The sequence below is a fragment of the Mus caroli genome, unplaced genomic scaffold, assembly GCF_978045245.1.
Source record: "Mus caroli unplaced genomic scaffold, Mus_caroli_1 scaffold_13, whole genome shotgun sequence".
Lineage (NCBI taxonomy): Eukaryota > Metazoa > Chordata > Mammalia > Rodentia > Muridae > Mus > Mus caroli.
The window spans coordinates 52,362,610-52,384,434 of NW_028227268.1; the positions used below are offsets into that span (position 1 = coordinate 52,362,610).

General features: G+C 47.4%; 5 protein-coding genes and 1 pseudogene across 5 annotated transcripts in view; 3 read left to right on the plus strand and 3 right to left on the minus strand.

Annotated features, from left to right (window-relative positions):
- The first annotated feature begins 696 nt into the window (after positions 1-696).
- On the plus strand, positions 697-1,401 carry CUNH17orf114 (chromosome unknown C17orf114 homolog). Its single transcript, XM_085829280.1, has 2 exons — positions 697-769; positions 1,238-1,401. The coding sequence occupies exons 1-2, from the start codon at positions 697-699 to the stop codon at positions 1,399-1,401; spliced, it is 237 nt and encodes a 78-aa protein (XP_085685406.1).
- A 4,464-nt stretch (positions 1,402-5,865) lies between these two features.
- On the minus strand, positions 5,866-8,140 carry Psmb6 (proteasome 20S subunit beta 6). Its single transcript, XM_021176659.3, has 6 exons — positions 8,000-8,140; positions 7,557-7,624; positions 7,083-7,214; positions 6,835-6,964; positions 6,186-6,330; positions 5,866-6,082 (listed from the first exon to the last, which is right to left on the minus strand). The coding sequence occupies exons 1-6, from the start codon at positions 8,096-8,098 to the stop codon at positions 5,940-5,942; spliced, it is 717 nt and encodes a 238-aa protein (XP_021032318.1). The 5' UTR covers positions 8,099-8,140; the 3' UTR covers positions 5,866-5,939.
- Positions 8,141-11,642: 3,502 nt separating this feature from the next.
- On the minus strand, positions 11,643-13,222 carry Gltpd2 (glycolipid transfer protein domain containing 2). The gene is made up of 3 exons (XM_021177212.2): positions 12,898-13,222; positions 12,496-12,662; positions 11,643-12,406 (listed from the first exon to the last, which is right to left on the minus strand). The coding sequence occupies exons 1-3, from the start codon at positions 13,156-13,158 to the stop codon at positions 11,869-11,871; spliced, it is 966 nt and encodes a 321-aa protein (XP_021032871.1). The 5' UTR covers positions 13,159-13,222; the 3' UTR covers positions 11,643-11,868.
- Positions 13,223-13,975: 753 nt separating this feature from the next.
- Positions 13,976-14,712, plus strand: LOC147001475 (large ribosomal subunit protein eL34 pseudogene; annotated as a pseudogene).
- Positions 14,713-17,846: 3,134 nt separating this feature from the next.
- Positions 17,847-19,612, plus strand: Vmo1 (vitelline membrane outer layer 1 homolog). Its single transcript, XM_021178369.3, has 3 exons — positions 17,847-18,042; positions 18,157-18,272; positions 18,591-19,612. The coding sequence occupies exons 1-3, from the start codon at positions 17,851-17,853 to the stop codon at positions 18,886-18,888; spliced, it is 606 nt and encodes a 201-aa protein (XP_021034028.1). The 5' UTR covers positions 17,847-17,850; the 3' UTR covers positions 18,889-19,612.
- Positions 19,613-21,044: 1,432 nt separating this feature from the next.
- Tm4sf5 (transmembrane 4 L six family member 5) overlaps positions 21,045-21,825 on the minus strand; it is a 36,074-nt gene continuing 35,293 nt past the window's right edge. Inside the window, exons 6-7 of the mRNA XM_021178114.3 lie at positions 21,479-21,662; positions 21,045-21,388 (exon numbers count right to left, since the gene is read on the minus strand). Coding sequence (XP_021033773.1) covers positions 21,374-21,388; positions 21,479-21,662 — 199 coding nt within the window. The 3' untranslated portion in view covers positions 21,045-21,373. The remainder of the gene's footprint in view (positions 21,389-21,478; positions 21,663-21,825) is intronic.

The following is a 21,825-nucleotide window of genomic DNA, read 5'->3' on the forward strand; positions in this document are numbered from 1 at the left end:
GTGAGAGGCTGAGGCAGGAGAATCACCAAGAGTTCCAGGCCAGTCTGAGTTAACATCGTGAGATCTTATCTCAAACCAAAACCAGAGAGTTACCAGACCGTTTAGTGAGAATGCATTTCTTCCTCAGGATAAAGTTTCTCATGCTAAAAACGGAGTATTCCATTGAATTTTTTATGCCGTGGGTCTCTTAAACTTGCGTCCTAAAATAAAATTTAAAAAGAAAAGAAAACGGCGGCAGGGAGGGGAGAGCTTGGCGATGGAGACCTCACCCAGCATCCAGGAGGCCCTGGGTTCTGTTACCAACAGTAAAAATTCAAAACAAAACAGATTTTCACTCCCAGCAGTGTGTAGGCTGACCCCAAGCCGAGGGGTATTGTACTACTGGATACTCACTGTCATGGCACCCCTCTGCCTGCCTCTGGCATAAAATGCTTCCCAACGTCCTCCTTTTACATGGGGATAAAAGAACCCCAAATCTAGAGGGGACCAAATGTAGGTATTTGAATGGGGTATCCCCACCCTCTCTCCCCTCCCTCTCTCCCCTCCCTCTCCCCCCTTCTATCCCCTGGCGCCTATAATCACCGGGCGGTCTGAGGCTAAGTGGTAGTTTTGCCCATGGTGGGGGGGACTTGAAAACCACACCCCTCCCCCTGGGCCCTCCTGGCCCTTCCCAAAGTCCCAGTCTCCACTATTGAGATGGGTCTGAAGGGGGCTTGGTGTTTCCCATGCTGTGGGTGCCGGAGACAGCGGGGGACTGAAAGGGAAACAGGTAGGGGGTATTCTGGGGGGTGGGGGGAGAAAGGGCAGACTGGCATGAATTGGGGGTAGGGAGATAAACCCTCAGACCAAGGTAGGAGAAGGATCCTGTTGCCTAGGTGAGAAGTGGATATCCCATGTCTCCTAGGGGCTGCCCAATTTTGTAGAGAGTACTGCAAAATGGAAAGATGGTAGTCTGTGGTAAAGTGTGAGAATTTCAAGATGGTGACAGCTGATTACTGCTTTAAGCACTAGGGTGCTTTTGAGCAGGAGAGGGGTTTGGAGGGGTGTCTCTACAACAGCCCGAGCCCTATCTTGGGGAGGTTGGTCCCACTGTAGACACTTCCTCACTGAGGTCCTCTTGCTCTCAGAACACTCTCACTCCCGTCTAACTTTCCTCACAGCTATGGTGGGAGGTGCAGGGGAGTTGAACCCCAACCCACCCCCTCTAACCCTTCTTCCTCTTCTGATCCCCTTTTAGGCCTGAGACCTGCTTCCCCTCCAGTTCCTAGTCCAGCTGTAGCCCCCACTGTGACTGGAGGACTGCCCTCCCCAGGGGCTGGTGCCTACTTAAGCCGGAAAGCTCGCCTCTCCTTCCGCCACCAGCTGCATGACGTGGCGTCAGCCAATGACTCCACCATTTGAAAAGGACAAGCAGGGGCTAAGCCTCCAAGAACTCTTAGCAACTTGTCACTAGTCTCAGTGGGCCCAAGACAGTCATAACCTCATTAAATTCGTTCAGAGTCACAAAGGGTTGTGTTTGAGTGTTGGGTGAGGGTTATTGGGGACCAGTATACCAGGTCTGGGGTACAGGGCTGAGGCGGAAAGTGCCTGATCAGATGGGAAAGGTGTGTATGAGGCAGGTCCCAAGTACGGCTAATAGGGAAGGTACATTTGCTGAAATCAGGCTTCAGAGATGAATGTGAGGGAAGTGAACTGGGGGAGGTAAGGGTGGTCAGGACAGAGAACAGAACTAAGGAGTTTATTATCTAGGGCTGGGTTGGGGAGATGACCCAGTGGGTAAAGATGCTTACTGAATAGCTTGAAGATCTGAGTTTGATCATTGAAACCCTTGTAAAAGCCAGATATCCAAAGCACAGCTGTAATGCCAGCACTCCTACAGAGAAATGGGAGGTAGAGACAGTGCACAGCATAGGAAGAAACAAGCTAGACCTAGCCTAAACAAGGTAAAGAGAAGCTGGGCATGGTGGTGCACGCCTTTAATCCCAGCACTTGGGAGGCAGAGGCAGGCGGATTTCTGAGGCCAGCCTGGTCTACGAAGTGAGTTCCAGGACAGCCAAGGCTACACAGAGAAACCCTGTCTCGAAAAACAAAATAAAAAAAACAAAAACAAAAACAAGGTAAAGAGAGTCAACTCCAGAAGTTGTCCTCAGAACTCCACATGTGTGCTGTGGGGCAGGTCTCTGTCTCTGTCTCTGTCTCTCTCCTCTCTGTCTCTCTGTCTGTCTCTCTGTCTCTCTCTCTGTGTGTGTATCTCTCTCTGTCTCTCTGTCTCTCTGTCTCTTTCTCTCTCTCTTTCTCTCTCTCTCTCTCTCCCCCACTAAATAAAACCTTTACATTTTTAAGCTGGAAGAGGGGTGGGTGAAAAGAATGTCAGAGAGGGAGACTAGGACGGAATTCGGAGAGATGTTTTTAGGTGGCACAGTCTTTGAACTCATGAACCCACAAAAGTGGTACAAGATCAAGGCAGTCAATATTTCAGTAAGGTAATCCCTGCACTTGGGAGGCAAAGGCAGGTGGATCTACAAGTTCAAGGCTAGCCTGGTCTATAGAGTGAGTTCCAGGACACCCAGGGCTACACAGAAAAACCCTGACTCAAAAATAAATAAATAAAAAACAAATAAAAATAAATAAATAAAGCAACACCACCACCACCAGCATGGGTGGAAGAGGAGTTCCGAGTCCCCATTCCTAGCAGAGAAGCTCCTGGCAACTGATGTCTGTTAAGGGAGTCAGTTTTCTCTGAGGTGTGGCCCCTGGTAGGTTCCCATGCTCCAGGGACTGCCCCATACCCATGATTTGTATTCAGGCACTAACAAGACTCAGTGATCTCTCTCTGTCTCTGTCTCTCTTTTCAGGTGAAGATAGACATGACATGATAATGGAAGAGGGACATGTTGGGGGAGGGTTTAGGGAGGAGAAAGAAGGCACAATGGGGGCTGGATATGATGAAGGCATAGGGTACAGATGCATGAAATTGTCAAGGAAGAAATTTAAAATATATATATTTTTAAATGTCATGTCTATTTCCTGCTAGGCAATGGTTTATCAATGAACCATGAAGAATTCCTTCTTGTACTGAGTGACTTTCTGGTAGAGATAGGAGATAACAATTGAAAAAGCAAGCAGGCTAACAGGAAATAGCAATTAGAATGGAAATCAAACAAAGCACTGTGAGAATGAATCAGGGGTCAGGAGTTTTCCTCTAATTTGAAATGATCAGAAAAGGCTTTCCTGGGCTGGCGAGATGGCTCAGCAGTAAGAGCACTGACTGCTATTCCAAAGGTCCTGAGTTCAAATCCCAGCAACCACATGGTGGCTCACAACCACCCGTAATGAGATCTGACGCCCTCTTCTGGTGTCTGAAGACAGCTACAGTGTACTTATGTATAATAATAAATCTTAAAAAAAAAAAAAAAGAAAGAAAAGAAAGGCTTTCTTGATGAGGTGACCTCTGAGCTGAGACCACGGTGATGAGTGGCTGGGGAAAGCTGGAGACGAGTCAGTGTGGGTCACCGGTTCTAACAGGATAATCTGGCTCTGCTGTAAGATGCTGATGAGGGGGGCTGCCATGTGTGTAGACAAGCAATATTTAGGAACACTGTGAGGGTTGCCACAATTTCCAGGATAGTCTGGAATATGTATAGTGAGTTCTAGGTCAGTCTGAATTAGAGTGAGATCTGCCTTAAGAAACTTGGGAAGCTGAACATGGTAGCACACACCTGTAGCCCAGCACTCTGGACAGCGAAGAAGGATCATAAGCTCAGGGCCAGCCTGGGCTACAGAAAACACCCTTGTCTAAGTTAACAAAGGTTAACAGAAAACATCCTTGTCTAATGGAACAAAGATGTAATACGGTTGTAAATCACTTGTCTAACATTGCAGATCTCATCGAAAAACAAAAATGACATATCCACCCAGCAAATATCTAAATATAAAATCCATAAATTCTAGAAAACAGAAAACTACCAGTGATGACTGTCAAAGCTGGGGAAGCTGTCTGGTCCTTCGGTCATGGTTAAGCAACCAGGAGACTAGGTGGGATGGCAAGATACTGAGGAATATCTTTGGTTTTTTTTGGAGGGTGGTGGTGGTTACTAATTGGTTTGAGCCAGAGCCTCTCTAGGTAGTCCTGGCTAACTCCGAACTCCCTATGTAGAAGTAGACCAGGCTACCTCAAACTCAGAGACCCATTTGCCACTGCCTAGTATTAAAGGCAAGTGCCACGCCTGGCCCGACACCAAGAACTGTGAAGCAGAGAAGCCACATGGCTCACATTTACCCAGATCTCTGGTTGCTCTATAGCTGAAGGATTGTGTAAGGGCAGGCATGGTAGAGGGCAGGGCACAGAGATGGTTATATACTTTCAGAGTTTTTAGAGCTACTGTTAAGTACAAGAGAGAGGACTAAGGCAGAACAGGTTTAGGCATGAACAGCTGAAGTATTTTTAGTTAAATGTTAGGACAGAGATCCCTTTCTGTTCTTTCACTTAATCAGCACCTGACCACTTGTGACGAATCTGTCAATTTTGAGTTTAGAATCACTATGGAAACAAACCTCTGGGCAGACCTGTGAAGAACTGTCTAGATTAGGTTACCTGAGGTGGGGAGACCCATTCTAAATAGGGGTTCCACCATTCATGCGGCGCAATCCACGGCTTCCTGGTCATGGGTACCGGGTAACAGTGGCTTTACACTGCCCCCATGTCATCTCTGTCATGAGAATCTCAGACTGAGCTGTCATCAACCTTCCCTAAGTTGCTCTTGTTGGGGTATTTTCTCTTCCTCCCCCCTCTCTCCACAGAATCATCCTTTCTGCCCTCTGAACTACTTCAGAGCCAAGTCTGTACGTGTGGTTTCTATGGTTCCCTGGTCAGTGGACGAGAGAAAACAAGACTGGAAAGATGACATCACTGAGGCGCCCCTGAGCTCCTTAGGTCCCTGGTTTGAACAGGGACAGCTGTGAAGGAGCTGGTGTTCACTGTCAGCCTCACAAGGACCGTGACCTATAGAATGATCCAAAAGCACTCCCTATGGCTGCTCTCTGCCACCCAACATCTGCATGTATTCCCACTTGTAGACAAGAACCATGTCTTTCCCCAAAGATAAAGGATTCACATTGCTGTGTGATGATTAAGTGACAGAGGGAAAGAGGATCATGAGGCTGGCCTGGGGACAGCTTTAACCTCAGGGCCAGCAATCGCCATGATGGTCAGCATCAGACAGTGCAGGGGAGGTGACCCCAGTCTCCTAATTCTGAGTCCTGGCTTGGATTTAGGCCATTGCTGCAGCCCCCAGTCAACCACATTCTGGTACTTCAGATACCCGGGTATGTAGAGTAAATATGATCTACAGAAAGATACAGAAACCACCGCCCTTGACCAAGTACGTGGTATCCATCTGTGATCCGGGCACTCCAGACTCAGAGGGAGGAGAACTGCCATAAGTTCAAGGCTGGACTGAGCTATAAGAGATCTAATCTCAAAAAAAAAAAAAAAAAAAGAACAAGGAGCTGGAGAGATGGCTCAGTGGTTAAGAGCACTGGCTGCTCTTTCAAAGGCCTAGTTTCCATTCCCAGCACCCACATGGCAGCTCACAACTGTCTGTAACTCAAATTCCAATAATCTGGCACCCTCACACATACATGCAGGCAGAACACCAATGCACATAAATAAACCATTTTATTTAAAAAATATAATGCAAGTAGCCATCCCCCAAATAATCCAATAATGCTAGTAATAATAAAAGATCAGAGCACTGATGAACCTTCCTTACCTCTCTAATTCCTACCCAGCTCAGTGCGATAGTTTGCACAAGAGAACGGTTTTGGCAAGTTTAACTTGAAGTCAAGAACCTCCACACAGAAACGCCTCTTTAACAAACTGTTTATTAGCTTCTGTGTCGGTATGGACCGTCCTTTACTGCTCCCTAGAACGCCAGGCCTCAGGGAGGTGGCAACGTGGCAATGGTGAACTTGGGGATCTGGTCTCCCAAAAGCACCTGCCGCTCTACCCCTGACTCCTGAATGGCTGCCAAGCGGATCACCCCTCCACTGGAGCCGTCGCGTTCCATGGCCAAAGCGAGAGCTGTAGATAAAACAAGGACAGTGGGTTTGGAGTTAGGAGCTGAAAGTGAGGACCCTTGGCACGGCTTGGGAATGAAGGCTGAGGTTCACAGGCACAGTCTCACCATTGGCAGTGAACTGCAGACATTCGTCCTTGGTCATGCCTTCCCGATAGGTAGCATCAACATAGCCATAGATGTATGAGCTCCCGGAGCCTCCGATGGCAAAGGACTGTCTCACCATCATACCCCCCATGGGAACAGAGTACACCTGCCAGATGAGAGGGAGGAGAAAAGCCACCAGTTGCACCCTTTCCCTACACATGTACATTCACCAATCCCTTTTGATTTTGGTCTCAGGAAAGTTAATGGTGAGGTAGAGACAGAAAGAGAAACTTAAAAAAAAAAGTGTTTGGAGTGGGGACTAGGGATGGCTTGGATGGTAAAGGGCCTGCTAAGGCAAGCATGAAGACCTGATTTCAAATCCCCAGCACTTATGTAAAGGCTGGGCATGTGTATCTGTAACCCCAGCTCTGGGAGTAGGGTGCAGGGTGTATGATCGCTAGAGCTCATTGGATAGCCAGCCTAGCTAAAAGTGAGCTCTGTCTTCAGTGAGACTGTCTCACGAGGAAGACAACCCTGGCCACACCTCTGGCCTCCACACACATGCACCGGTAAGAATACATGCATACAGGACGGACAGACAGACAGACAAAATGGCCGAGGGGGTGGAGCATCAAAGGTGACTCCAGTACTCTGGTGAGGAGGGCCTGACCTGCCCTCCTTCTTGAGGGTCCCAGCCTGCAATGATGATTCCCGCCATGAGATCTTCTCTGTACCGGTAACACATCTCCTTGAAGAGACTGGCGGCTGTGTGGACTAGTGGAGGCTCGTTCAGTTCAATACTAGAAGGTGGGGTTGGAAGATCACAAACAAAGCAACATCAGGATCTGGAGTCAGGCCTTTTAGTGCCTTATGTTCCAGAGCCCTCAGGGTTGTTGTTCCTCCCCTGCCCACAAGTACCTGTGGAAACCAAGCTGGTAAGTGACAGCATCTGCCACTGCTTGGGTATCAGCGGCTGAGCCTGAGCGGCAGCAGAAGATGTGATCGTGGATAGGGGTCAGCTTGTCAGTCACTCGATTGGCGATGTAGGACCTGCAGGATGGTGAAACAGTAAGAAGGAGCCCACTTGCCTCCCTCCTCCATCACATCACCGTCTACTCCCTGCAGCTACAAATACTGCTACCACCTACTAGTCCTCATGGAAAATGAAGCCGGATGAATGGAGAACAGACCTTTACTGGTAGTTCACCAAAGGGTGAGGGGAACTGGAAGCCACACAATTGGGAACAAGTCCTTATTATCTCCAGGTAGTGGAGAAACTTCTCTTGACACAGTGGTCTGAGGAGGGTAAGGATGGGCAGGCAGGCAAGCAGGCAGGAATGGGGTGTATGTTTGGAGTAGGGGAAACGGGAAGACTTTCTGCTTTGAGCTCACCCAGTGGTTGTTCTGGAGTCCGCTCCTAGAACCACGCCCCCATTAAACTGCACAGCCATGATCGTGGTCTGGGAAAAATAAAGAGTGTAAAAAGAGTGACTCTTTTAGCCTTACCACATTCTCGAGCATACACCGACCTCAATAATTCTTCACCCGGATTCTATGATGCAAAATTCGTGCTCCACGAACCTATTATCAAATCTTAAGGGGCTCAACACGTCAGAGAATATAAAAACTGCAATCTCCAAACCCCAGGACTCAGACTCTTATGCTTCAGCCTACTGTTCACCTCTCATCACGAAAGGTATCACCCCACGCCAGTATTCAAGGAATCCTTTTCCCTCTCGCAGAACACAGCGCTTCTCCCCCAACACACTCAGGCTTCATGTTTTCCCTCCCGTCAGGCCTAGTACATGTCTTCCGAACTCTGGCTCTTTCCTCACCCCTGTGGAGACTTCTCGGTTTTCCCAGTCTGGGGTGAGAGCCTCCGGCCCAAAGGCCGGTGCAGACCCCGCTGGACGAACAGCTAAGGCGGCCGCCATCTTCCTCAGCTACTGCTGCCACAAAGCAACCGTCGTAAAGCGCTCCGTCACTCTCTTTAGTCCGCCTCTGCGGCCTTCTGGGAGCGAAGCTGCTTGACGGCAGAAGGGAAAAGACAGAGGTAGGAACTCGTCTTTAGCGACAATGGGCACTTTACGGCAGTGTGTCAAATTTCAAAAAAAAAAAAAAAGAGGCGGGTCTAGGAAGGGGGAAAAGGGCGGAGCCTCTTCTCAAATATTTGCCTTACTAGAGGCTTGTGGCTCCCCAGGCAAAGGATACTTGGAAATGAAGCCTAATTTACATTATAAGGTTTTATGTGTGTGTGTGTGTGTGGGGGGGTTGTTTTGGTAACTTGATTGTATAGTCTGAAGTATGTGGGTTTTGTAAATAACAACGTTGTGTCGCAATGTTAACAGGTTGGATACACTATAACTTGATTGGTGTCCTAGTTCAAAGAACCCACAAGATAAGAGTACAAACTGGAATGGTCAGGTCGTGTTTTCATTAGTCCAGGGTACCTACTTCCAGGGTCCCACAAGAACTTTTGAAGAAGCTACAGTTGTTTTTTGGGAGCATCTATACCCCTTGACAATCACCCCTGCCTTATCTGAGGGTTTCCACCGTTACACATTCTCACCTATGTATTATATTTTTAATACATTTTAAATCGTGCCATTCTAGTGTATGTGGACGTGAGTGTATGATTTTGATTTGTTTTCCCCCGAATAATTAGTTAAGCATATTTCCATGGCTAGTAAGTTTTTTGTGCATCTTCTTTGAAGCAATGTCCATTCAAGATTTTTGTCAATTTTGAAAAAGAATTGCTTGAGTTTTTTTTTTGAGTTTTTAATTATTGTGTTATTTTTATATTTAGGTAGAAACATCAGATATACGGATTTTTAAAAAAGCTGGGAGTGGTGGTGCACGACTTTAATCCCAGCACTTGGGAGGCAGAAGCAGGCGGATTTCAGAGTTTGAGGCCAGCCTGGTCTACAGAGTGAGTTCCAGGACAGCCAGGGCTACACAGAAAAACCCTGTCTCAAAAAAAAAAAAAAATTTATGTATTTTATGTATATACACTGCAGCTGTCTTCAGACACACCAGAAGAGGGCACCAGATCTCATTACAGATGATTTCTGGGAATTGAACTCAGGACCTCTGGAAGAGCAGTTGTTGGCATCAGGACATTCCAAACCTATGAGGCAACAGCTCAACCTGCGACCTGCAGACCCGTTGCCAAGACAACTGCCACCATATTCCCAGAATCCATTTGGCCCACCTCCCACTTTTACTTGTGTTAGTCATTTTCCATACAAATAAGGAGACTGTCCCATCCTCATTTTTTTTCCTCCTCTTTCCCTCTCTTCTCCCTCTGCCAATACTTTGTCTCTCCCTTCCCATAAAACCGCTTCCACGTGGAATTGCTCTGGCCTAGTGTGTCGTGGAGACGAGACCCGCCATTCTAACACATCAGCAGTCAGTGCTCTTAACTTCTGAGCCATCTCTCCAGCCCCAGGTATATGATTTGCAGATATTTTTCTCCCATTGGATTAGAGTGAAAAGTTTTCAGCTTTGGGCAAGTAAAGAGCTCAGCCAGTGAAGGGGCTTGTCCCTTCGGTGGAAGAGAAAGCCAACACCTGCCAATTGTCTTTTGACCTTCAGACAGTCACCCTCCCCTCTCCCAACAAATAACCAAATGTTTAAAAAAAAAATCAAGTTTAAAATTTGAGTGAAGTCAAATTTATTCATCCCCTCCCCCTTGGTTGGTTGTGTTTCTACACAACCCCAAATCCTAGCATCAATACACTATTTTCCAAGATTTTTGTTTTTGTTTTGCTTTTGTTGCTGGGTTCAAACCCAGAACCTTGTATAGGAATGTTAGGCAAGCACTCTGTTGTTCACGATGTCCCAGGCTTCTTTTGACTTGTTTTTTTGTTTGTTTTTTGTTTGTTTGTTTGTTTTGAGGCAAGGTCTCCCAAAGTTTCAAAAGCAAGCCTCGTCCTTATCTGTAGCCTGAGCAGGAAACACTGCTTGTGGAACTGTTGTATGAGCCCCCCAAGGAGCTGAGTTTACAAATCCCTGAGATGACAAACGACCAGGCTTGGCTTTCCTCATTTTTTTTTTTTAAGATAGGATCTCATGAAGTCTCCAAGTTGCTATGTAGCCCAGGTTGGCTTTGAACTCTTGATCCTCCTCCCTCTACCTTCCTTTTGCTGGTAGGTTGCCATGTCTACCCTGCTTTTTGTTTGTTTTGTTTTCCAGACAAGGACTCACTACATAACTCTGACTGGCCTGGGACTCACAGAGGTCTGACTGCTTCTGCCTTCCAGTGATGGAATTAAAGGCATGAGTCACCACGTCAGGTGCCCACCCTGCTTTTATGTGAGTGATACGGGATCCTAACCCTGGTTCTCACCTCAAGTACTTTACTGGCTAAGCCATTTCTTAGCCCCAATATTGACGTTTTAAAGAATCACCTTTGGCTGCTCAGTGGTGGTGCACGCCTTTAATCCCAGCACTCAGGTGGCAGAGGCAGGCAGATCTCTGTGAGTTCAAGGCCAACCGGGTCTGCAAAGCAAGTTCCAGGACACCAGGGCCATGCAAGAAAAAACAAAAAACAAAACCAAAAACCGGGTCTCAAAAACAAAGAACTGAGCAAACAAACAAAAGAGTGACCTTTTATAATTTAGTGACCGTACAACTGTAAGAAAGGCAAAGATAGTCCAGATGATACATAAAGCTGATTTAGACAAAGAAACTTGGGAAATGTGGGGAGTAGTCAGATTTCCATAGATTCAATGTTGGGATGGGGAAAGTCACGTTAACAAGATTTTGGATCTGAGAACCTGGAAAAATTGAATTCCTGCCGGGCAGTGATGGCACATGCCTTTAATCCCAGCACTTGAGAGGCAGAGGCAGGCAGATTTCTGAGTTGGAGGCTAGCTTAGTCTACAAAGTGAGTTCCAGGACAGCCAGGGCTATACAGAGAAACCCTGTCTCAAAAAACCAAAACCAAAACCAAAAAAAAAAAAAGAAAGAAAAGAAAAGAAAAGAAACTCAGTCTGAACCTGTTAGGTGTGCTATGCCTAGTTGACATCCAAATGGAAATGCCAAATACCCAGCTGGATATATAGAAATATATAGTTCAGAAAAAAAGTAGATTTGAGGTACATTTGGGAGTTAGTCTAGGAAATGCTTTATGTCTTTCACATTCACTAGTATGGAAGTGACCAAGGAGACCTTTGTGGAGTGCCTATTTGGTGAGAGGCATGGTGCACGGGCTTTAGGTTGGAGACAGAACACAGGAATAAATGCACTTTTTGGTGGAGGGAAGTAGCACTCAGGCGGGACATGCTGTGTTGGCTGTTTGGAGGTCAGATCTGGACTGAGACTTGGTAAGAGCTGGCAACTGAAGCCATGGAGCAGCTGAAATGAGCTCAGGGGAATATGAGTCCTTCAGATGCAAAGAACAGGGATAACAGATCTTCCCACATCCTCCCCTACCCCTTAAGCTAGCTCTCCAGTTATCATACATAACGCCGGATGTCGACAGCTACTAAAGCATTCTTTATTCTTCATTGCTTCTTCCAGCTTTCTGAGGCTGAGGATGAGAGGATCTCACACATCACTGAGGCTGCCCTGCTGGGGGCGGGCCTTAACTGTGATGACTTCACTAAGGAGGACCGCTAGCTACTCAGGCCGCCCGTAACCCTGAGTATGTACATCCCTTCCCAGAAATGCCTTCCTTGTCGGTCTCTTGATGCCGCGGCCATCAAGCCAGCTGGAGCAGGCCGTGGCCGGCCAGCAGGCCCTGGGTACGATTGTACACATCCTCCAGGACGCCGGCGGCCCGGGCCAGAGCAACCCGCGCGTCCGCCTCTCCTGTTCCGGGACACGCCAGCTGGAGCAGGCGACCGCGACTCGGGAGAGCCAGAATTGCCAGGCGAGCGGCCTGACGGATAAGCCATGGATGGTGCGGGGCCAGGGCGGTGCTGTAGGCTTCCCCGCACTGCGTGCCGGCATCTGGACCTCCGAGCGTCCCTGTCGCCACCCTGTGGAGGCAGAGCTGGGACCAGTGCAGCGCGCGATGCAACAAAAGTAGCGTTCGAGAGCCCGAGGACCCGGCTGAGTGCCAAGGTTCGGTTCCCAGACGCTGTAGCAATCCTGCTCGCAGCTCCCACGTGATCATAGTCATCAGCGATGTGTAGTGTGAAGCATTGGGGCCGTGCACACGAGCCTCGAGGTCGGTCACCTTGTTGAAAGCCTCGCTGGTGGCAAAGGCGAAGACAGTGCCAAGGGGAGTTAGGAACCTGTTTGGTGGTGGAAGTGGGGAGATGACTTGCGAAAGACCACAGAATCATTTGGAGGAAGATGGGCTTGGAGAAGGGAGACCACTCACCTAAGTAGTTCTCTCCATCCTGCCAGATACTGAGACAACGCCACATCCCCTTCAGGGCTCATACAGGCCAGGAAGGGGCTCACCATGCGACCCAGCGCCCCATGAGGCCCTAGACAGGGAAGCTCTTCCTTCTCTGGGACCACTAGGGGTCTGGCCACTGGGCCAATCTGGGAGATAGATATAAGAGATGCGTGAAAAGTTCCTAGCCTGCTAGGCCTACTTAGCCACAGGGCCCTGAAGAATGTCCCTCAGGTTTAGCTGGGGTTCCTCCTGGTTATTCTTGACATCTGAAGGGGGAAGGGAACAGAGAGGGAGGAGCCTCCTTTCATTCGATTCTCAGGCTGGTTCCCCTGTTTCCTTGTTTCAGAGTCCCCAGACTCTGGCCTTAAAACTCAAACATACCTGGGAAGGTAGTGGTCCCTCTGGATTGCAGGACTGCACCCCTGCCGGGAAACTAAGCAGAGAGCTGAGGACTGGAGAAGGAGAAGGGAGCTTGAGTCCCCGCAGGCCGGACAGCTGGGTTCTCTGAGCTGGTAAGGCGAAGGGCCACTCATAGAAGAACCATATACTGATGTAAAGAAGTAACGGCGTTAAGATAGCGAAGGGAATTGCATGGCGGAACCAGCGTCCCAGGGCTGGGGACAGTGAGACCCTCATGACCATCGCTGGTGCACCTCACCTAGCTAGTTGGTGGCCTTTCCCTTCCCGTGGTGTCCAGAGGTGCAGAGGGTTAATAATTAATCTATTAAGGACCCATCTCTTGTGTCCTTTGCCCTAGAGGTCAGATCCTGGGGTGAGAGACAATGAAAATTTGGGGGACATAATATGTGACCTGTCTCTGCATTGCCTTTACCTGTGGGGTTAGCTTGTTGTAAGAGGCAGCGTCTTGTGGGTTCTCCTTAAATCTGGGCACGAGTCCACTGTAAGCTGCAGATAATGGGCCTTTGTAAATCTCATGTGAGGATCAATTGATAACGCATGTGAAAACATTCCAAGTGGAAAGCTGATCACAGTTGCCCAATACGTCTTACTTGTTAAGGTGCGAGGATGGGGCTTTAGGCTCTCTCTCTCTCTCTCTCTCTCTCTCTCTCTCTCTCTCTCTCTCTCTCTCTCTCTCTCTCTCTCTCTCTTTTACATTCTTGCCGAGAGGTCTGGAAACCTTGGGGATAAAAATTTCAATTCCCCAGGAAGCGTACTGGGCTCCTCTGAAGGAGCCACTGACAAGGAGCCTTTATCCAATGATGGCCTGACTTAGGGAGGATAAGGCTGGAGCTGAGTCTGCCTGTGAGACACCTGGCTGGAGAAGATAACAAAGCCAGAACTGAGCTGCCTTCCAAAAATCTTCAAGGTCTCACCAATTAAAATAGAACTAACCTAGCACCTAATGAAAATGGTACTAATGTTACTGCTTTGATCCTTACCAATCATATTAGAGGTTACCTAATCCTTCTGGGAAATTCCCCTAGACCTGCCTAAAAGGATGTCTTGCAAGCTCCTCAAGTCATTGCCATTTTGTTGTGATCCCTGCATGCTGGTAATTTCTGCAGAATAAACGTTCTTTGCCTTTGCACACTATTTGAGTCTGGGGTCTTCCATCAGTGATTCTCGGACATTATAATTTAATTTTTTGAGCTTCACTTTAGTGTTTCATTCATTCAATCAGTCATTACTTTCCTATGGCAGGCCCTACACTAGACCCCCAGAATACAAAAGTATTTTCATAGCTGGGCACAGTAGCCCAGGTCTTCCTGTAACCTTAGGTATTTGGGAGGCTGAAGTAGGAATATCAAAAGTTCAAGGCCAGCCTGGGTAACTTATCTAGACTCTGTCTTAACATGTTTTATAAAAAGGGATACTCCAACTCTAGTAATAATGTTTAGGCCCAGCATCTGACATACCATTGTAGGTTTCCCTGTAATACAGACTCTAACAAGAAATGACTATCCAGAACTGCTGGTAACAGGACTGTTAATCTTTATTCCAAGAAACTTAGAAAAGCACCAACATCCACAGATGGTGTGTGCCCAGGCAGACTTTGAGGAGTTTGTGTTCTGAGAACTAAAGTCCTAGGGAACCTGCCTAAAACAACAACAATGGGTGACCCCCACCTGTGCTAAATGTGCCCATGACAGGATCTGGCGTTCTTTCCTTATTGAGGAGCAGAAAACCAGTGTGTAAGTGTTGTCAGCACAAATACAGAGTCAGAAAACGAAGTAAACATTAAGCTTTTTAAAATAATAAAAATCAAATCAAGCCTTGTTCTGTGAACAACATTAAAAATCATTTAAAAAAATTTTTTTAAAGTATAAAATGGGTTAGGGATCTAGTTCAGTGGTAGTGTCTTCCTGGAATGTGCAAAACTCTAGGTGCAGTCCCCAATACTCTGTGTGTGTGTGTGTGTGTGTGTGTGTGTGTGTGTGTGTGTGTGTGTGTGTAAGCACAGCTCAAGTTTCACTGGGGAGAGAGGAGAACCTTCTGGCTTCCTTACTGGAATGTGAGCTTTGGTGACAACAGGCAATATGCCTCCCTCTGTACATTGAAGACTGAATCCATGACTTTCTGACTTTTTAAGGGTGCCAGGGAAGCAACTCTAGTGTTGGGTTGTTAAACATCATCGACCCCCCCTTTCCCTTTTCCTTTTTATTTTTGCAACAGGATTTAAACTGTTCAGGTTGATTCATTTTATTAATTTATTAATTTACTTGTTTGAGACAGTCTCTTTACATAGGCCTGGTTCATTTTATTTATTTACTTACTTGTTTGTTGAGACAGAGTCTCTCTACATATCCCCAACTATCCTGAAACTCACTACATAGATGTGGCTGGTCTCAGACTCACAGAGATCTGCCTACCTCTGCCTCCTGAGTGCTGGGATTAAAGGCATGCATTATCATGCCCTATATCCCAGGCCGGTTTTGAAGTTTCTATCCTCCAACTCAGCAATTTGAGCCACTGTGATCACATATGGACTTGAGCAGCTAGGCCTGGCCAAGTACCTTACTTTTCTTGGTCATTTTTAGAAATTTAGAATATTTCTTAAATCAAATTGCCTTGTAAATAAATATGTGTTAAAAAAAAATAGAGGAGCCGGGCAGTGGTGGCGCACGCCTTTAATCCCAGCACTTGGGAGGCAGAGGCAGGCGGATTTCTGAGTTCGAGGCCAGCCTGGTCTACAAAGTGAGTTCCAGGACAGCCAGGGCTACACAGAGAAACCCTGTCTTGAAAAACCAAAAAAAAAAAAAAAAAAAAAAAAAAAATAGAGGAATGTGTCTGAGGTCAGCAGATCAGGGCTGGTGACCCCTAACAAATCTAGCCAAGTTTTGTTTTCTTGTTTTGTGAATTAGGGGTCCATCTGCTGGTCATAGAAGGAAAGGCATTCTGGGAAAAGATTCTAGACCATTAAGCAAGGCAGGATAAAGGGGATGTAGTACCAGAACTCAGGAGGCCAAGACAGAAGGGTCAAGGGTTCTAGGTCAGCCTCGGCTACATAGTGAATAGTGAATGGTGTTTCATCATATCTTAAGGAATACAAGAAGAAGAGGCGCCTTATTTGTTCTTAGTTATCTCAGTCCCTGTCCATAAGGTCTTAGCGGTTAAGAGCAAGGACTGCTCTTCCGAAGATCCTGAGTTCAAATCCCAGCAACCACATGGTGGCTCACAACCATCCGCAATGAAATCTGATGCCCTCTGCATCTGAAGACACAGCTACAGTGTACTTAGATATAATAATAAATAAATCTTTTAAAAAAGAAAAAGAAAAAGAAAAGCTCCGTAAGATATGGCTGCAGGCAAGCCTGCATTTTCTTAATTAGCGATGATGGGGGAGAGCCCAGTCTGTTGTGGGTGGTACCCTCCCTGGACTGATGGTCCTGGGTTCTATAAAAAAGCAGGCTGAACAAGCCATGAGGAGCAAGCCAGTAAGCAGCACCCCTCCATGGCCTTTCATCAGCTTTTGCCTCCAGGTTCCTGCCATGCTAGAGTTCCTACAGTGGGAATGTAAGCCAAATAAACCCTTTCTTCCCCAGCTTGCTTTTGGTCATGGTGTTTCACGGTGGCAATAGAAACCCTAAATAAGACTGCTAAAGCCAGGCAGTGGTGTCTCATGCCTTTAATCCCAGCACTTAAGGAGGCAGAGGCAGGCAGATTTCTGAGTTCGAGGCCAGCCTGATCTAGAGTCAGTTCCAGGACAGCCAGGGCTATACAGTGTCCCGACCTGAGGGACAGGTGAACAGGGACTTGAGAGGCACCTGGAAGAGAATGGGAGATAAAGAGACACAAAGAACAAGACAAGCTGACAAATTTTTATTTTTCCCACACAGGTTATATACTCATAGGAGCAGGAAGGGGGTGAAGTGGGGTCGCTTTGTCTCTGAGTAATGCACCTGTTCCCAGGAACAGGATATTGACTGGGTAAACAGTTCAGCAAGAAGATCAGAGCAGAATGGGTTAATAGGCACCTATCTACAAGGTTTATAGCTATTTGTTCTCCACTGACTTCAGGATCTATGTCTATTTGTACTCAGATGGGCTAGTACTTTCCCATAGAGGCCAAGACTTTGTGCCAGCAAGCACTTATGGCTGACAAGGCAGTTAACATTCAAACAGGGTCGCTCCCAACAATACAGAGAAACTCTATCTTGATAAAACAAAACAAAACAAAACAAAAAAATGACTGCCACACACAGTATTTCAGGACAACCTAGGTTCCAGAGGAAGATCCTGTCTCTCTGGGTGTATCTGGTGTCCAAGATTCTCAAAGAATCAGAGCCACAGCCTTAAGAAGACCTTTCCCCAGCCCTTATCCTTCACAGCCTTGATCTATGTTAACAGTATTCTTTTCTACATCCTGTAAAGTTGCCTCTTATCCTCATACTGTCTCCTGCCTAATCCTATCCCTGGCAAATTTTCCTAGAATCACTGCAGTCTCCAGCCTTGGCTTCCATTGCCAGTGCTGGGATTTCCCTCAGTTTACTGGGGTGGGGGTGGGGGTGGCAAGTTACTTACAGCTCTCTCATCTACTAACTAGGAAATATAATGTCTATCTTCTACAATCATTGCGGTGATTACATGAAATATACCTGGAGAGTGTCGATCACAGCTAGTGTTAAGTATTCAGTAGGTCCTAATTTAAACTCAGTGGCTTCATTGCCCTCCCTTCCCTAACTCCTGGGGGCCTCAAATCTTCAGGGTTCCTGGACTGGAGCAGATTAGTTTTGAATGTCACTTAATCCTGGTCATTCTTCCGCAATCTGAGCCATGAAAGGACAGGGCTGGTAGAGAGCTGCAACCTGAATCTTGATAGGGGCAGGACTGATATAAATCCATCTAAGTGACCAGATTCATAGGTCGTGCAGGATGGAGTTGAAGGCTGGAGTCAGGCTATTACTGCTGCTGGGGGTGATGTGCTATGGACATGCACAGATTAAAACTCACATAGAACCACGCTATGCATCGATCGTTGACGTGACCAACGGTGGTACCTGGGGTGATTGGGCCTGGCCCGAGATGTGTCCTGATGGATACTTTGCCAGTGGGTTCTCTGTCAAGGTGAAGGTTCAGACCTGGGTCTTAGAAAGGGCAAAGATGTGCCAGATTGCAGAGCTGAACGGGAGAAGGAGAATCCTCTCAGTGGACCTCACTTCTGCTTTCCTCCTGACCTAGGTGGAGCCCCCTCAAGGCATTCCTGGAGATGACACAGCTCTGAATGGGATCCGACTGCACTGCACTCGAGGGAACTCACAGAAAAACACCCATGTCGTGGAGTCCCAGTCTGGAAGGTGAGATTGGGGACCAAAGACCCAACAGGGTAGAAAGCATTTATCTAGTGTTTGTAAAGCTCTGGGTTCACTCCTGAATGGGAAGGACACTCTCCTAGGACAAAGGTATACATACCCCTTCCCTTCTGTTAGTGCCCTTCCCTGAGATAAACTCCACTAAGGTTATAGAGGTGTGGGATGGAAGTCCACCCGTGTACTCAGGGAAACACAGGAGATTAGATCTAGCCCATCCGTTATTGGCAGTGCTGGGTTTGGAAGTCCCCAGGGAGGGTAGGAGGTGCTCGACGAATTACCATTACGACTCTCCTTCTCTTGCAGCTGGGGCTCATGGAGTGAGCCTCTGTGGTGTACTGGCACTAGCTTCTTAGTGGCTTTCTGCCTCCGGGTGGAGCCATTTACATTTCCAGGGGACAACACTGGAGTGAACAACGTGCGCTTCCGTTGCTCAGACGGCGTGGAGCTGGAGGGGCCTGGGCTGAGCTGGGGAGACTACGGAGAGTGGAGTAACTCATGTCCCAAAGGTGTCTGTGGCTTGCAGACCAAAATCCAGAAGCCAAGAGGCCTCCGAGATGACACTGCACTTAATGACATCAGAATATTCTGCTGTGCCAGCTGATGCGTTCGCTTTGCCGGTGCTGCCTTTTACCATTAAAGCTTCTTGGTCTTGGCTTTGCTGTCCCTTGATTAAGAGACAATAAGCTGCCTGCCTCCTAGCTTCTGCTTTCTTGACCCAGCACGGCTCAAGGCCGGATTCAGGGGTTGTAGGTCACATGTTTAGAACAAAGAACTTGAACACATGAATTTTCGGGCTTTGGCTCTCTGAGGACATCTGCAGATAATATGTCCCCTTTAAGCCAACTTGTCTCCCTTCCGAACCATCAGTGACTTCAGATTAAGGAGTGGGGGTGGAAGTTTTGTCCACTCCCGACCCCTGTACTCAGAGAGACTGGATGAGTAAATCCAATCTACTGGTAAAACCTGGTTTGGAAGTCCCCAGGTGGGCGGGAGGTGCTCACAGAGCCAGTATATACGGCAATGCAAAAGGCTTTACATTTTAATTTTTAGAGCTTTGAAACTAAAGAATCTTCTCCCATAGTTTCCACTACCCGTCTCCTTGCCACCTCACCCTGCAAGTTTCAAGTGGTGGCTTTCCTAAATAGAAATTGTCATCTGAGACTTTGATTTTCATGTTGCTTTCTCTGCCTGGAATCCCCCAGCTATCTGTACGCAGAAATCAGACTTTCCCTATTGTGACAAGTATTTCCTCCCACCAGCCAATACTTATCTCATTACCAACATGTTTCTTAAAATGTTTACTGCATAAAAAAAGGAAAGACATGACGGTTAGCACTCCTTCCATGCTCTGTCCCACAGTTACCTGGCAACAGCAAGGTGTGACTGTACAAAAGGGGCTGCTTGCCCCTCCTTGCTCTCTTCTTGTTCTCTTACCCTCTTTCCCCTCTGCCCCTTCTCCCCCCCCCCACATGTGTAGATAGCCAGCCTCTACTCCTCTACTCTTCTATTATCTCTGTGTGTCTCTCTCTGTCTCTACTACATCCTCAACTCCCCTCCCCATGCCTTAAATAAACTCTATTCTATACTATACTCATGTGGTATTCCACACTCATGAGGCTGGTACCTCAGGGGGAAAAGGATGCCTCAGCATGGGTCCACAGAGGCACCCCTTTCCCCTGCACCATACTGTGACTCTAAATATCCCTGGCTTCTTCTTCCTTTTTATAAACCACAACAATGACTGCTCCTAGGTATGACAGAGGAGAAGGTTTATTGTAGATAAAAGGGAGGTGTATGGCCAGAGGCAGGGACATCTGGGAAAGTCCAGAGTGAACAGGACCCTGAGCCAGGCTATGAGAAAAGGGTGGGGAGGGGAGAGCCAGACCAAGAGATCAGGAGGGTAAAGGGTAGACAAAAAAAGGGGGGGGGGCAGGTAACCAAAATGGCTGGATTATACAGGGAAGGGAAGCTGGGGGAAGGGCAGCCCAACCCCTGCCTGGGCTGAAGATGTTTAGGATAAGGAGCAGGGTATGTCAGCCAATATCCTGTAATAGGTAGGGACTGAGGGATGCTGGGAGAACCTGGTGGCCAGGTCCACTTTGATATATTAAATAGGCAGCTCAGCTAACCATTTGTCCCCGGTTTGAGACCTAATGTTTCCCACCAACTGAAATGATCCTTAACTTCTTTAAAAAGAAATTGCCAGTGGCGGATGTAAGAAAAGTGAGACAGAGGCAGGCAGACTCTCTGTATAACAGGGAGCTACTAGGAAATTATAGGTTATGTTTGTATGTGGGGGATGAGGGGGTGGGGGAAGAAGGTGGAGGAGGAAGGGGAGTGAAGGTGGGAGTTTGACTAGAGCAGGGTGTGTTGTTTTTAGTGCCTGAGCATATTTTGTTTCTGCAGGTAAGGCAGAAGGGTCAGCCTGGGGCTAAGCTGTTCTTTATGGCTTGGAGCTATTTGTCCAGCACAGCCTGACTCAATTCCTTGTGACCTCGTGACCTGAGACTATTACCTAACAAACAGTGGAAAGTGGGCATTCACTAGGGAAAGCTGCTAGATGCTACAGTCTGAGGACCTGAGTTTGATCCCCAGAACACATGACACATGGTATAAGAACCAACTCCTACAAGTTGTCTCTCTCTCTCTCTCTCTCTCTCTCTCTCTCTCTCTCACACACACACACACACACACACACACATAAATGTAAGAAAAATTAATTAAAAATTGCTCATCTTTCATCACTGGCACATTAACTTCCTTGAGAGCACAGATTTTTATTTCCAGAACAATAACTATGTTGTTGTTGTTAAGAGAATAATAAGAGGGGGTGGGGGTTGTGGGTAGAGTGGGGGTACATATAGAAGCCCCAAGTCTAGACACATATCTCTGAAGGCCCACGTACACTCTTTCCAAAGGCTAAACCAGAACTGGGGAAGGGGCTCAGGGTGGTTTATTCCACTAAGGAAGAGACTGAAAGATAAAAGTGTGCATGGTTTTTTTGTTTTTTGTTTTCCCTAGCCAACCAGGGAGTGGGCGACCACTCAGACTTCCAGAAATGAGGTATTAGGGGTGGCCTATGGGACTCAGTGAGCTGCACCCTGCAAGAAAAGAGAAAGAGTAAAGATGAAGCCAAGATCAAACAGGATTTCTCAACCCCCCACCCCCAAGAACGCCCCAAGCGGTCCTACCTCCTTTTTCCGGCAATCGCCACACAACACACCAAAGGTCGCATTCACCAGCTGAATTCCACACAGCACAAGTTCCAGACTTGATGCGACCACCAGGATTGAGAAGAGTGTCACATTCCAGGGTACCACGTGAGGTGGCGCCTCACACAAATTCCAAAGAGTATCATTTTTCAAGTAAGCGCCTCTGTGGATGGACGGGGTCATTTAAGAGAAACTGCTCACACAGTAGGCTCTACCACCACCCAGTGCAAGGATCTACTAAGATCTGTAAAGGGCTGGATGGGCTATTTGGAAGGAACTCTCTAGGAGTTCAGTCTGGTCCACCGTTTCTGGACCTGGTAGGAAGA

What these genes read in the sequence shown, in the direction of transcription:
- CUNH17orf114 (XM_085829280.1), top strand. Translation starts at nt 697, where the DNA reads ATGGGTCTGAAGGGGGCTTGGTGTTTCCCATGCTGTGGGTGCCGGAGA. An exon ending in GGGGACTGAAAGGGAAACAG is followed by an intron (nt 770 to 1,237) that starts GTAGGGGGTATT and finishes ATCCCCTTTTAG; the next exon opens with GCCTGAGACCTGCTTCCCCT.
- Psmb6 (XM_021176659.3), bottom strand. Translation starts at nt 8,098, where the DNA reads ATGGCGGCCGCCTTAGCTGTTCGTCCAGCGGGGTCTGCACCGGCCTTT. An exon ending in ACCGAGAAGTCTCCACAGGG is followed by an intron (nt 7,625 to 7,999) that starts GTGAGGAAAGAG and finishes TATTTTTCCCAG; the next exon opens with ACCACGATCATGGCTGTGCA. An exon ending in TCTGCAGTTCACTGCCAATG is followed by an intron (nt 6,083 to 6,185) that starts GTGAGACTGTGC and finishes TTTTATCTACAG; the next exon opens with CTCTCGCTTTGGCCATGGAA.
- Gltpd2 (XM_021177212.2), bottom strand. Translation starts at nt 13,158, where the DNA reads ATGGTCATGAGGGTCTCACTGTCCCCAGCCCTGGGACGCTGGTTCCGC. An exon ending in AGGGACCACTACCTTCCCAG is followed by an intron (nt 12,663 to 12,897) that starts GTATGTTTGAGT and finishes TCTATCTCCCAG; the next exon opens with ATTGGCCCAGTGGCCAGACC. An exon ending in GGATGGAGAGAACTACTTAG is followed by an intron (nt 12,407 to 12,495) that starts GTGAGTGGTCTC and finishes ACCACCAAACAG; the next exon opens with GTTCCTAACTCCCCTTGGCA.
- Vmo1 (XM_021178369.3), top strand. Translation starts at nt 17,851, where the DNA reads ATGGAGTTGAAGGCTGGAGTCAGGCTATTACTGCTGCTGGGGGTGATG. An exon ending in CCAGTGGGTTCTCTGTCAAG is followed by an intron (nt 18,043 to 18,156) that starts GTGAAGGTTCAG and finishes CTCCTGACCTAG; the next exon opens with GTGGAGCCCCCTCAAGGCAT. An exon ending in GTGGAGTCCCAGTCTGGAAG is followed by an intron (nt 18,273 to 18,590) that starts GTGAGATTGGGG and finishes CTTCTCTTGCAG; the next exon opens with CTGGGGCTCATGGAGTGAGC.